General features: G+C 36.3%; 1 protein-coding gene across 2 annotated transcripts; it reads left to right on the top strand.

The window, feature by feature from the left end:
• Positions 1-582: 582 nt before the first annotated feature.
• LOC149015450 (enoyl-CoA hydratase 2, peroxisomal-like) lies at positions 583-11,570 on the top strand. Of its 2 annotated transcripts, XM_089155548.1 has the most exons (11): positions 583-882; positions 1,748-1,770; positions 1,895-2,000; positions 2,617-2,684; positions 2,872-2,944; positions 6,838-6,877; positions 7,634-7,706; positions 7,778-7,928; positions 9,832-9,902; positions 10,539-10,712; positions 10,856-11,566. In XM_089155548.1, the coding sequence occupies exons 1-11, from the start codon at positions 823-825 to the stop codon at positions 10,941-10,943; spliced, it is 927 nt and encodes a 308-aa protein (XP_089011674.1). In that variant the 5' UTR covers positions 583-822; the 3' UTR covers positions 10,944-11,566. The 2 variants fall into 2 exon arrangements, with proteins under 2 accessions (XP_089011674.1, XP_089011675.1); XM_089155549.1 differs by lacking the exon at positions 6,838-6,877 and having other exon boundaries at positions 7,786-7,928; positions 10,856-11,570.
• The last annotated feature ends 2,038 nt before the right edge of the window (positions 11,571-13,608 follow it).

Below are 13,608 nucleotides of genomic sequence, written 5' to 3'. Positions count from 1 at the left end.
TCTGGTTTCGTATCAATTTTCATGCATTTCCCTGTAAAGTACAGCAATGAATCATGCATGGACAATTTCTTTAACCAGCCTATCTTGCCCTGTTATGTGGGTCCTATACATCTCAGTGTAGGTATATGATCGTATGAATAGGGTGGGTGGAGAGAATTAGAAATGGGAGTATTGGGGAATAACCTGTCTGGGTGGAGAGATATGAATCTATAGCGGTGTCGGATAGAAAAGAAAAGGGATAATTATTGTTGTTCTTTTACTTTGATTTTATTATTAATAAAATATATTTCTTACAAAATTATTGTTTATTCTTTTTCATTATAACTTAAGTTTGAATATGTAATGTTTATTTGTTTTTTATTGAAATTAAGAAAATAAAAGACAATGCTATTCCTATTTATAAAAATAGATTAAATGTCAATTTTTATTCTAAATTTTATTTATTTTAATTTTAAATGAAAGTACATGAGAGATCAAGTAGTAATAAAATCAAAGTTAATGTGATTATCCAAACCTAGTATTTTCGTTGAATAAATAAATAAATAAATGAAAATATAAAAAACCTTAGGAGTATACTTCTCGATCGCCTGGTTGGCGTCCCATTTGAATAATTTCAGTGTCCTCTACTTGTTGCCTTCTTCTTTGGTGGTTTTGGCATTCCCATTAGCGTTAACTAGTTTCCTTCTTTACGTGTTGGTCTCTTGTGCCATCCAACCACGAGCTCCCTTTATGTTTGTTCTGCGTTTGACGTAAAGAAAATAGTGAGTTCGCTGCTGCGCCGATTTCTCTGGACCTGTGAAAGTCACAATATCGGAAGCTTTTATGGCGCGGAGTTCAAGTAATTTCGATCCTGAGCTGGTCATCTCTCACAAATTCCCTGAGGTTAGAATTTGCGTTTTTGAATGGTTTACGTTATCGAAGTGGATGATAATATTCCTCTAATCCGAAGTTTTCATGGATTAATTGTATGATACATGTCTAGTTCTCACAGCAAACTGGTGAGAATCCGAGTGCCCTAGAAAAACCCGTTCTCTAAATTTACCGGATCTACTGATTGATGATTTCCCCCCCGGTCAGCAGGCAATCTGCCCTGTGAAAATTTTGTTCGATAAATGAATGAACAATCACTCATGGATGCGGATTTGATAGTTTCCTAGTAAATTAAGTGACTGACTATACGTGCGGTGCATCCTATTTTGCATCATCGTTAAAATCTCCATTATTAAAATGAACTTTTCAAAGCTAAAGCTTGGAGCATTCGCTGCTTGCAACATGATATTGATATGCCATTGAAGAATGACCCAATTATCTTTCAAAGAAACGGGCAGCTTTGTTATGAGGGTTGTGTGCAATTGAGATAAACGTTGATTGTCATGCAAATCCAATGGAAATTCATTGCCTGTGATGTCATATCCATTTTTTATGTCTTCGACAGAGGACAAGAGAACCTAAGTGAAAGTTCTTCATTATCATATTGACTTTTCCATGTATTGCTTTAGGTTGGGTACGGTTTATTTTTATATCTCCAGTAATATTATTATGTATATATGGTTAGAACATGATTTGAACTAACCAAATTCCTGTTATGTGCCAATGTTTTATTTGCATCTGAAAACATTTTAAAAATGGTCCTGGTCCTTCTTGTTGGATTGATTAATTCCTTAGAAAGTAGTTTGCTCCTAGTAGTTTCACTTATTTATTACGAATTTTCTTTTTCATTTTTGTGGCATGAACGAATGCATTGAAGACAACATTCACCTATAATGAAAGGTACAACCTTCAAGAAACTTAGCTGATATATCTTTTATTGTTTGGAAGGATGAGCTCTTTGCATCCTATGATAGTGCACTTAACTATGTACCTGTTGTGCGGATGATTTTTCTTCTGTAAGCAGAGATGTAGCACTCTATTCTCTTGGCATTGGTGCATGTGTAAGTGATGCTGTGGATGAGAAAGAGCTGAAATATGTTTACCATGAAGATGGGCAGCCATTCATCCAGGTCTTGTGAGTTCCTTTTTGATTGTTTTTTATGCAATCATTTGATGCTGAACATGTTAAAGTTTATGAAATCAGGGTACTATAGGAACTAGTTCATTGTTTAGTTGACTTATGGTCTCTCTCTCTCTCTCTCTCTCTCTCTCTCTCTCTCTCTCGCTACCTTTGACCTTTTAGGGAGGTGTCTGTAATTCGTCATCTTGTTTGTGAAGGAATAAGTTTGGTTAAGATAATTCTTTAACACAACATTCTAAACATCATCTCTCCTTTCTTCTTCTTCAGCGCCCTAGTCTCATCTCTTGTTCGCTTTCAATCCTTGAATTCCAACTGAACATGTTTGTAGCATAGTATTTCTTTTCCTACCTTCTTGTTATACATTTCAATGCTTTTGAAAAATGGTAAAGCCACCAGATCAGTTGTATGAACCTAGTGATGGAGCCTATTTCAAAATTATATTGCAATTCTTTGGCTAAATTTAAGTCAGACAGATTTTACTTTTGTTGTGTATCATAATAATACTGGAATCCAATATATTAGGCATCCTACCTTACATGAACAAAAGCTGCTCCCTGCAGAAATTTTAGTTCTATGGTTTGACCATAACTGCTACTAATTTGCAGGTTTTGCCAACTTTTGCTGCTCTATTTACTTATGGAGCTATAAATATCGAAGAGCTTCCAGGGATACAGTGAGTCGTTATTATAGTCAATGGTTGAGAAGGATGTAAAATCACATTTTGTTTACCTATTAATGTGATTGTTGTCTTCCATTTTTTTATACTTCTATACCATGCATCTACATTCTTAGCAAATTTTATGGTATTCACAACAATCTTATGATCTTAGGTACAAACTGATTGTTTTCTCCTTTGCCAGATATGATCCACGTCTTCTGCTGCATGGGCAACAATACATAGAAATCCACAAGCCATTGCCTACAAGTGGTTGTGTAAGACTTCTGCCCAAAAAATTTGAATGGTGGTCACTGAATGGGTTATTAACAATTGTTTGGCTTTGCACTTGCACATTCATTGTCAATTTTTAGTATTTGGGGATTTGATCTCATTGACTACTTGACACAGATTGAAAGGAATTAGAACTTCCTATGCTGTGCAATGATTCAAACTTGGAACCATTTGGGGTTGGAAGATTATTTGCACTGTTGCACTTAGAGATCTCTGTTGGAAGTTATCAAACACAAAGTTGTGCCAGTATTGGATATTGATTTGAACATGAAAAACTAACAAGATGAGGCATTCATAGTTATTTTATGATTTTTAAACCTTTATTAATAGATGAAGATTACAGCCCTACTTACTCACTAATTATGAGTACGTTCCAAAAATAAAAAAACTAACTTCCTAAGGTCTGAAGCCGGTTCCCAAAAAGGAAAGAAAATATGAAACTAGTGCTATTAGGAAATTAAAAACTTTCTAATTTTGTAATGCACCCGATACTTTCCTCTAAGAACTTTCTATTTTGAGACAGCTTGCACTCTAAGGAACCACGGATTGGTTTCTAGAATACTAGCTCTTCATGACTTGCTCTCCAAGCATCTCATAGGCTATTGCAACACCCTCCCTTAAGTTGGAGAGTATTGATCACCAACTCCTTGCTTGCGGCTTCCTTCTACAAAGGCTAGACTAGGTAAAGATTTAGCGAAGATGTCTCCAACTTAGCAAAAGCAACATATGGTGTAGCTATAACTCCTCTCATGACTGCATCCTGCACAAAATGCAAATCCACTTCCATGTGTTTGGTCCTCATGAAATACTGGATTACTAGCAATATAAATTGCTGTTTGATTATCATAAAACATCTCAACTGGCTCTTTAATTTCAATCCCTACTTCTTTTAGGGATGACTTGACCCAAAAAATTTCAGACACCATATAAGCCATAGCATGATACTCAGCCTCAACACTGAACCAACCCACTGTGATTTGCTTCTTACCCTTCCAAGTAACGAAATTCCCTCTTAAGGAAGTACAATAACGAGAAGTTGACCTTTGATTGTCTCGTGAACTTGCCCAATCTGCATCTGAATAAGCACACAACTTTAAATAAGCATCTTTCTTGTACACAAGCCCTTTTCCTAGAGCTTTCTTCAAACACTATAAGATATGCATCACATCATCCCAGTGAGGCTTCTTAGGTGAGTGCATGAATTGGCTAACAACACCTACAACATATAACAAGTCTGGACAAGTTACAGTAAGATATGTAAGCTACCCTACCAACCGTTTGTACCTTTGGATTCGCCAAATCCTCTCCTTCATCCTTGGTGAGTTTGAGATGCGGGGTGTATCAACAGGTTTATACCCAAGCATACCAGTTTTAGTCAGCAAATCCAGCACATTCTTTTGCTGAGAAAGGTTGATCCCGTGATTGCTTCGAAAAATTTCAACTCTAAGAAAATAATGTAAATGCTCCAAGTCTTTCATTTGGAACTTTGTACTCAAAAAATTCTTTACCCATTCAATGCCTACATTATCACTTTCATAAACAATTATGTCATCTACGTAAACAATTAGTACACAATTCTAGATGTTGTCTTTCTTATAAAGATAGAATGATCTGAATAACATTGGAAAAATCCCACTTTAGACAGTGTTGTACTAAACTTTTCAAACCATGCTCATGGCGACTGTTTCAACCCATAGATGGACTTGTTAAATTTACTTACTTTCGTAGAATTCCCCCTCGAGCAACAAACCCAGGAGGTTGCTCCATATAAACTTCTTCAGCCAAGTCTCCATACAAAAAGACATTTTTCACATCCAACTGATGAAGAAGCCATTCTAAATTAGCCGCCGAAGACAACAAAATATGCACATAATTGAAACATGCTACGGGGGAAAAGTCTAAAAAAATAAATAAAAAATCCACACCATAAGTCTGAGTATACCCCTTTGCAAACAGCTACGCTCTAAGGCGCTCTATAGATCCGTCAAACTTATACTTAATCACAAAGATTAGCCCATGCATGTGTAAGTATGACAATTCTACTAAAGTATGTCGACTTCACAAGTCCACGTTTCATGTGCGGAAATAGTGGTTATATCTTTTGAATCAACCTCAGGACAATCTTCTTTCAAGTACTTTGATTTTCCTTGGGCATGAATAAATGCATACATTACCTTTGCGCAAAGAAAATAATTTTTGGCTCACTTCAACTTGGCTTCTTAAATTTCGTTCATGTGAACATTATACCCACAATTGCAGCTTAAGGCTGCTGCAGCCACACACGGTTTACACTAAAAAACACCAAACGATGGTACTCAGGTGACCACAAACTTAGTAGAATGGCTCTGATACCATATAACAAACCAGAACCTCCACTGAGGTGCAAAGGCCCAGAAACTGGATGAAAAGAAGCTGAAGAAGAAGAGGAAAGAGAAGGTAAAGAAGAGGTTGAAGAGAAGATGCAAGGGGGTAGAGACTAGCTCGAATAGTCTGCGTCTTTACCCCTAAACCTTTATTTATAGATGCAGATTACAGCCCTACTCACTCATTAATTCTGAGTACATTCCAAGAATAAAATATTTTACTTCCTAAGATTCTAAAGCCAGTTCTGAAAAGGAAAGTAGATATGAAATTAAAGCTTTTAGGAAATTAGTAACTTTCAAATTCTGTGGTGCACCCAATACTTTCTAAATCTGTAATTACTTTTCCTCCAAGCCAGAACTTTCTATTCTGAGACAGCTTGCACTATTAAGGAACCACGACTTGGTTTCTAGAATACCAACTCATCATGACTTGCTCTCCAAGCGTCTCATAGGCTATCGCAACAAAATTATGTGGGCACCTTTTTATTTGTTCAAATCTCATCCTCGGCGAAAAAAGGAAAAAAAAGTTGCATATTTGAGAAAAGTACACAATTTATTATAGCATATAATTTTACATGGAAAAATTATCTTTCTGAATTAACAAAAATTATGTCCATTTATTATTGTCATAAAACCTTGAGCTGGCTCAGGTTGATATTCTTTTTCTACTCTTTAAGTTCACATGATGTTGAATTAGTTATTGGATTGATATGATTTTATTATGCATAAAAAAGATGATGGTGATAACCACCATTCAATCTCACCAAGGTAATGGGAAGCAGTCAAGCTTGGACTAAAAATTCTTTTTTTGTTTTTCCTCCTTTCTTGAAGTGCCATCTACCATTGACCCAATCATATGCATTTGACACTGTATGGTGATTATCTTTATTCCATTTACCAAAATTAGAAATCAGTTGATACCTTTTCCTGTAGAGGACTTGTGAGTTGTACCCATGAATAGTTGCCTTTTTTATAGATACTTTTAGTTGGTTATGTTCTGGTCCTATCAAACTTTTATCTAAATAAGATCTTCTTTTAATGCATCAGAGTTCCTGGTGGAAGAAAAAGAAAGGGGGGGGGGGGGGGAGGAATCTTCCATTTAATTATTTGTCTCCCTGGCTGTCATCTACTCAGATCATCTGGAAATATGATGAATCTTTTATTATAATTCCCAATGTCTTATCCAATCATTTTATGGATGTCCAAATCTAACTTTTGAATAGATAGTCCAGTGGAAATTGTGATCACAATTCTCAACATTCTATATTGAACATGCCTGAGATTTATTTATTGTTGTGGCAAGGAAATTTTGTTTTTAATTGTTTCTGGTCAAGCTCTAATCAAAAAATTCAGCGTCTACACTTGTTTTAAGTTGATATTTGCATATTAGTTTGGTTGATGGGTTGTGAAATTTGAGAGTCCATACTCTCACTTCTTTTTTATTTTCTTATCCCTCATCGCATCCTTTGGTTTTTATAGCTGGGAGTGTAACTTTATGCTTTAATGTTGGTTAGGTACAAAATAAAGTAGCAGTTGCTGGGTTGCATGACAAAGGTCTCTCTCTCTTCCACCCCCTTCTTTTCATTTGTGTGACCAGGAAAAGAATGTTGGTAAAAATTCTTGAGTTGATTTGACAAAAATAAAATATGAATCTTACGATGCTAGTGGTTGATTTTCCACTTTATCAGAAAAAACAAAAAAAATAACCGATTTTTGCTAGACTTTGTAGTAGAACTGTAGACTGATATGGGATGGATCAGAAGGTAGCACATCTGCTAGAATTGTTTGGCAGATTCCAAAAATAACTGAAAAAGAAACATTAGATTTTTTTTGGGTGGTTGGTGGATGTGGGTATATGGTTTAGTTGTCATTCTGAGTTGGTTCCTATAGATTGCCTCTGCTCTCTTCTCAAGCATTGGCTAGTCCTTATATGTTTCCAATGTAAAAAATTACTGTAATTGTAATAAGGGGTAAACTGTAAAATACACGAACCTCCCCTGAGTTTAAATTTAATTACACATCCTTCCTTGGTACAATATTCAGTCTGTTATCAATGTTGAAGGCAACCATGGTGTTGAAGAGGGTGAAAAAACCAAGGTGCCCAAAGCAATCAAGGAGTTTGGATGCTATGTGATGCCTTTGTAACTTTGTTTTCATGAATTGTAGCTAGAGTTATGAAAAATGAGAGAAAGAAAAAGAAAATGACAGTGGTGATCTAAGAAACAAAAAAATGCGAGTATAATTTTCATTATCCCTACTTAGTACAGCCATGCAGCTTTCTTTTGAACGGTGATCTCTTTGTCTTTCCAGGTAAAGCAACTGTTATTGAGTTGGAAACTGCAACTTACGAGAAAGAGTCTGGTGAACTACTTTGCGTTAACCGGTTAGTACACTTTGTAGATTTTCCTTTGCATTAGCAAATCATTTAGAATTATTCAGAAAATAACTATGCAGGTCGACAGTCTACTTGAGGGGTGCGGGTGGTTTCTCAGATCCAGCATCTCCGTATTCATTCTCAAATTATCCTGCCAACCAGATTTCACCTTTTAAGATTCCAAAGAGTCAACCTGTTGCTGTTTATGAGGAGTGTACCCAACAATCACAGGCATGTACCTTTTTCTTGCTGAACATGATAGAGGAAATGATTATTTTGATAGCAACTCCTTCATGCTCAGATATTTTTGTGTATTCAAACATAAGATCTATGAGACTGTCAAGTTTTCATGTGTATATTGTCGTTGATAATTGTGATTGATCTGATTGATCTGTATAATATAAAAATGTAGTTCTTTTTCCTTTTCAAAAATTTCTTGGTGACTCCATGTGGAGAAAGAATCAAAGGGAGAAACGTCGATTCCAGTTTGGGATCATCTTGGACTGCCTTTACGTAGAATTGCAGGCCAACCTCAATAGTTTGAGAACATGTGAACCATTGCATATGATGCTGTTACACAGAAATGTTTAGGTCATTTTCTTTTATCCTTTATTATGTTGATGTAGTCATATTACATAAGGTTATTGTGTTTGATTCAAAAATCTACTTCATTCATTGAGTTTGGTTCCTTTGGGAAGGGCTAACTTTTGTTACAAGTATTTAAATACGTGATGTAACCAATAATTAAGAGGACTTGAATAATATTGGAAATCTGATTTTGTCGTTGCTGTGGCTTAATTGGTTTCCCCTCTTTTTGTGTTAACACTCTTCCTATATCACTGTTAAGCTATTTTGCTAAACCACACCCCTGCCCTGTTGTGGGCCAACCTAACAACCTACTCAGTTTGATTGGACTCTGGTAGGCCCCTGGGGAGCAGGACACATGGAGGAAAGAGAGGGTGGGAGTTAACCATAACCGAGTGCCATTGTGGGGGATAAAAAGGGGGGGAGTTGTTGAATGAGGGTATCGGTTCTGTTTGTGGAGAGTTTAGGGCAGCTTCTGCTATAGGTAGTGCTGTAGGGGGTGAGTGCCATCATCAAAATCAGAGTTATCTTTCATATTTTGTTTGATCGAATAGAGGGTTCTTATCAACTGTTATCATTAGCATGTCTAATCCAGGGGAATTGGTAGAGAGCAGAATAAAGGAAAGAGCCAGAAGACGTAGCGACTACTATTAGGGAATTCAAAGGGCAACTGTCGACCCTTGATTCAAAATTAGTTTCCCTCGTTCTACACTTGGAGAGAACAACACAACATCAATGAATTCAGAAATGAATTCAGTGTTTACCTGATGAAATGGAAATTGGATAAGGTTGAATACTTGAATTGTAGGTTCCTGAGATTACCATGGAGAGAGCAGTGGTTCACCTCAAGCCCGGACAGGGACAACACACGGGTTTGTTGCTGGTGCTGTAGATATGCCTCTTTTGGGCTTGGGATTTTGGGTGAGGTTGTGGTGCCATTTTGGGTGTTCTTGAGAGATCTCTATTGTAACTTTCTTCCATTACATAGTTTAACATCTTCAGCTGCACCCTTGGAGCCAGCTCATTTTGTTAGTGTATGAATCACATTAAATCATTGTTTCTAATAGCGGTATTTTTTATTTGGATTTGTGTTACTTTGGTGTTCAGAATAACTAAAATTTTACATCAAAACAAATGGCACATCATCGAATGAAGTGTGTTATGCTAGAGTCAAAAGTCAAATAACAATTGTTTACTTCCAACTTCAATTACAACAAGGTTTTCTCAATTTTAACACAAAAGTATTCATTATTTAAATCTAAAATATGAAGTCCTTTTTTTTTTCTTCAGTTTAACTTTCATATTGAATGGTTTGTTTTGGAGGTTTCAGAAAAAAGGGGAAAAAAGAAAACAAATTCTTATTTGCTTGTTGGATCTTTTGTTAGCTCTTTGGTGCTAAGCTCTATTCCAATTATTTGTCTTGTGATCATTCTCAGAAATGCTTCTCCCTACCTTCTTGACATTGAAATGCATGTTGTTTCCAGTTTATTGCTATTGGGTCCAAAAGAAAAGAATAAAATTATGAAGCTTTCCATGTGATATTATGCAGGCATTACTTTACAGACTTTCGGGTGACTATAATCCTTTGCATTCAGACCCTAAGATTGCTGGAATTGCCGGGTTAGTAAAGCATCATACTTGGAAATAATTTCTATTATTCTTTTCTTTGTGTCCCTTTTAAGATCATACCGTGGTTTGAACATAAAATTTTGCTTATGATATGTTTTGCATGCGCTTTTCGTTTTTCTATACTATTATTATGTTACGTGTTTCCCTTTGGTTAGAGGATGTTCTAGCAACAGCGTATTATGGTTTATAAAATTTAGAATGTGAATGCTCTTTCTGGGGTGATGTCATATTTTAAGTACAAAATTATAATTTTTATTTTATTTCATTGACCATCTATCGGCTCATACATTGATATCTACCAAGATAATATATATTTATTCATGTCTAAGCAAGAATTTTTTAAAAAAAAAGTTTTTTTTTGGGGGGCTTGAGGGATGGAAGCAATAGAGAAATAAATACATAAAAGAAGAGACTGATGAATTGTTTCCTTTGAACTTACTATTTTAGAAATAAATACTGGAGACCCGTCTGGACTATGAACTTCTCTATCTGTTCTCTTCAAAATTGGACTCTTGGATCCTGCATGCTACTTACGTTGTTGAGCCTCATTTCCATATACTTGAACATTTGATGGAAGAATTGGATGGTGATTAATACCCAGATAAGTTTCTTTCATTATTTTTGCAGGTTTTCTCGTCCAATACTGCATGGTTTGTGCACCCTTGGGTTTGCAGTTAGGGCAATCATCAAATGTATTTGCAATGGAGAAACAACGAAAGTGAAGAGCATAGTCGGCCGTTTTCTTTTACATGTGTACCCTGGCGAGACCTTGATTACAGAAATGTGGCTTGATGGAACAAGGTGCCATGCTTTATCTTATAACATGCTTTATCTTATACCTATAACCATAAATACCTGGGAAGCTCAAGTACTCTTTCGTTCTTTTTTGTACTTTCCCTGGGTGTTGGTTATTGAAGGACTAATGTTTGAGCTGGAATATGCAGGGTTTTATACCAGACACAAGTAAAAGAGCGAAAGAAGCCAGTCCTGTCGGGATATGTTGTTCTCCACCATTTAACTTCGTCACTGTGAATCTACTGGTGCAAAACTACGTCTGAACTACCATGGTGCTTAACTGCATCAGAACTCCTGAATCAAGAGTTGAATATTTTCAGCCTTTTCCTTTTTCAATTCTTAGGATACCCAACAGGTGAGTTGGTGCATCAGATTGGCTCCTGTTGTTTGACATGGTTATTTTGAAAAATCTTAGATTCAAGTTTATTTAAGGAAGCTATTATGAGACTGATCTTAAATTAGTGAATGTAAAAATTCTGCTCTCAAGAATAAGCTGATGATTTCGCCACCTTGCTTATATATAAATGTTTTTGGAAGTACTGATCTTTGGTTTTAGATAAAGAGTGAGACAGGAAGTGTATGTTAGATTTAGAAGCTTTACACCATGTCAGGGCATGGGAAGATCATCAAAAGCTCATCCTTGTGCATGAAATTCCACTAGATTGATTACTGAATACTGATTCAATATTGTCTTTGAGCAGTGCATGTCTTATCTTGTCTTGACCACATAGGGTAAACGACCCTGAGTCATCCGATGAACTAAACATGGTTCTTCTATAGAAATGACCTATATGGGTTGGGGCCTCATGAGGTGATTGGTACACCTATTGTCCTTACATGTCCCATAGCATAGAATGGTTGTAGGAATTGCGATGTGTGCTTGTTAAAAAGATGGGGGGGGGGGGGGGGGATAGTGACTGGCCTGATTTCAAAATCTTGATGAATGATTTAGTGTCTTTACTTCCCCACCCTCCACTCCAATCCATCCCCCAAAAGATAAAGTTTCCTCGGGTCCTATTTGGTTGCTATATGGGTTTAATTGCCAGGTATTCAAATGGTCTAATTGAAATATAGAATTTTGTTAAAAAAAACACCATGAAATAGCGAATCAAAATAAAAACAAAATGAACACACAAAGATTAATAGAAACAAAACAAACATATAGAGATTTAACGTAGTTTACACACAAATATGGTGTGCTACGTTCACGGATGAAGAGGAAGAACTTTTTCACCATGTGGAAAAATTACAAAAGGAGATTTCACTACCAATCGCCAATAATAGTAGTACAACAACCCTCATCTAAAACCCTAACCCAAAATTTCAAATCTCTCAATAATGTGGTAGACATCAATCAGGTAAACGGGTTGATCGATTGGGTTAAGTCATACAGTACTGTAAAGCTCTATGTTTCTACCACATATATCCAAAAATGGGTTATTCGGATCGACCACCAAAATATGTCAGTGCAAGTCTATCTTCATAAGAATTCGGGCACAACATAACAAATTTTGTGAAGGTGCCTGGTGTTGCCATTAATGCCTAGTATTGTTGGGTGTAGTATACGCCAGTATAACTTATAAAAAGCTAATTAGAAATTGAAGAATAAAACTGGTTGAAGTGTCAACAGAAAGGGACGATTATGTGCATCGACGATTCATGAAATTTGGCCGAGGTTCATTTGTCATCTTGATGGGGGATTTTGCATCAATCCTACCAATTTCTGATGCCACCATTTTTCATGTGTTTGTCATAGATTCTTGGGCACCTGTGCTGGAGAAAAAGCTTGTGACAGAATTTGAGGCTCTAATATTGGAACCTGCCTATATAACTATTTGTGCCACTGGTTGATTGGGCTATTATAACCGATTAGGGGTGTCATCTTCGAACAATCGACCCCACCTTTCCTCCAACCATCCTTGGCTTATTGGGGTCCTCGCCTTCAGTTGGCCCGGTCATACTTGGCACCCGTGCTTTTCATATAAAATAAATATATTATTATTTTTTTGTTTGTTTAAATGTAATTAATGATCCATATTTGTTTTGGCGTTCTCGTGGGTTGTTGTGTTTTTGTTTGTTTTAGTTTTAATTTTTAATTTTCAAATTTCATTTAGTTTTATTATTTTAATTTAAAAGTCTTAATTGATATTCTTAATTCTTACAAATTCAATTTCATTGGGTGATTGTGAGTTGGTCTACCTGATAGAATCTTTCTTTATTTTTGGGGTGGGGGTGGTTTGGTGCTATCCATACTTTTGTTGGATCTCTTGGAGTCTTCATCCTTCTCTTTTGTAGTTTGATGTGTGAGAAACTAGGATTTGGGTTGGGTATTTTCAATATTGATTTTTAATTTAGTCCCGTATAATCCAAACCATTAGGCTAACCTTAGTCCCCGCTCCCTCCCCCCATTATCTTTTAATTGGGCTAGTTTTAAACCGATATATACCCTTCGATATATATCCAGGGTTTCTTGAATAGCACATTTCAACTATCATTCTCAAGTTCTATCATATTTGACCACTATTGGCAATTTCATTTATAGTTTTAGCCATCTATGTCTTAGCATGCACCCCTGGCAGTCTGTACAGTCCTACCTCCTTTATCAGTGAGTGGTCATTTAAGGAACTTAGCTGAGTCCCCCACAACAACTCCAATCGGGCGCTACTTTTCGACCTCTACGTTCATACGTACATCAAGAACTCACCTACTCGTGATGTTTTCCTGAATCTGCACTAAATTTAATCAATTTAAAAAATAAGAGGTATCTATCTCTTGTAAAGACTAATTTACCCCGGTTTCAGTGATTAACAACTTGGACTGCTTAAGGGTTCCGTTCGAATCCTTGTGGATGCAAAAAAACCCGCCCGGAGACTCACCCACCACACTATTCTGGGCCCGTTAT

This window comes from Hakea prostrata, chromosome 5 (genome assembly GCF_041222555.1).
Source record: "Hakea prostrata isolate BN-2017 chromosome 5, UWA_Hpros_2, whole genome shotgun sequence".
NCBI lineage: Eukaryota > Viridiplantae > Streptophyta > Magnoliopsida > Proteales > Proteaceae > Hakea > Hakea prostrata.
Note: the sequence above shows the minus strand (reverse complement) of the source record. Positions and strands in the feature narration are given on the sequence as shown.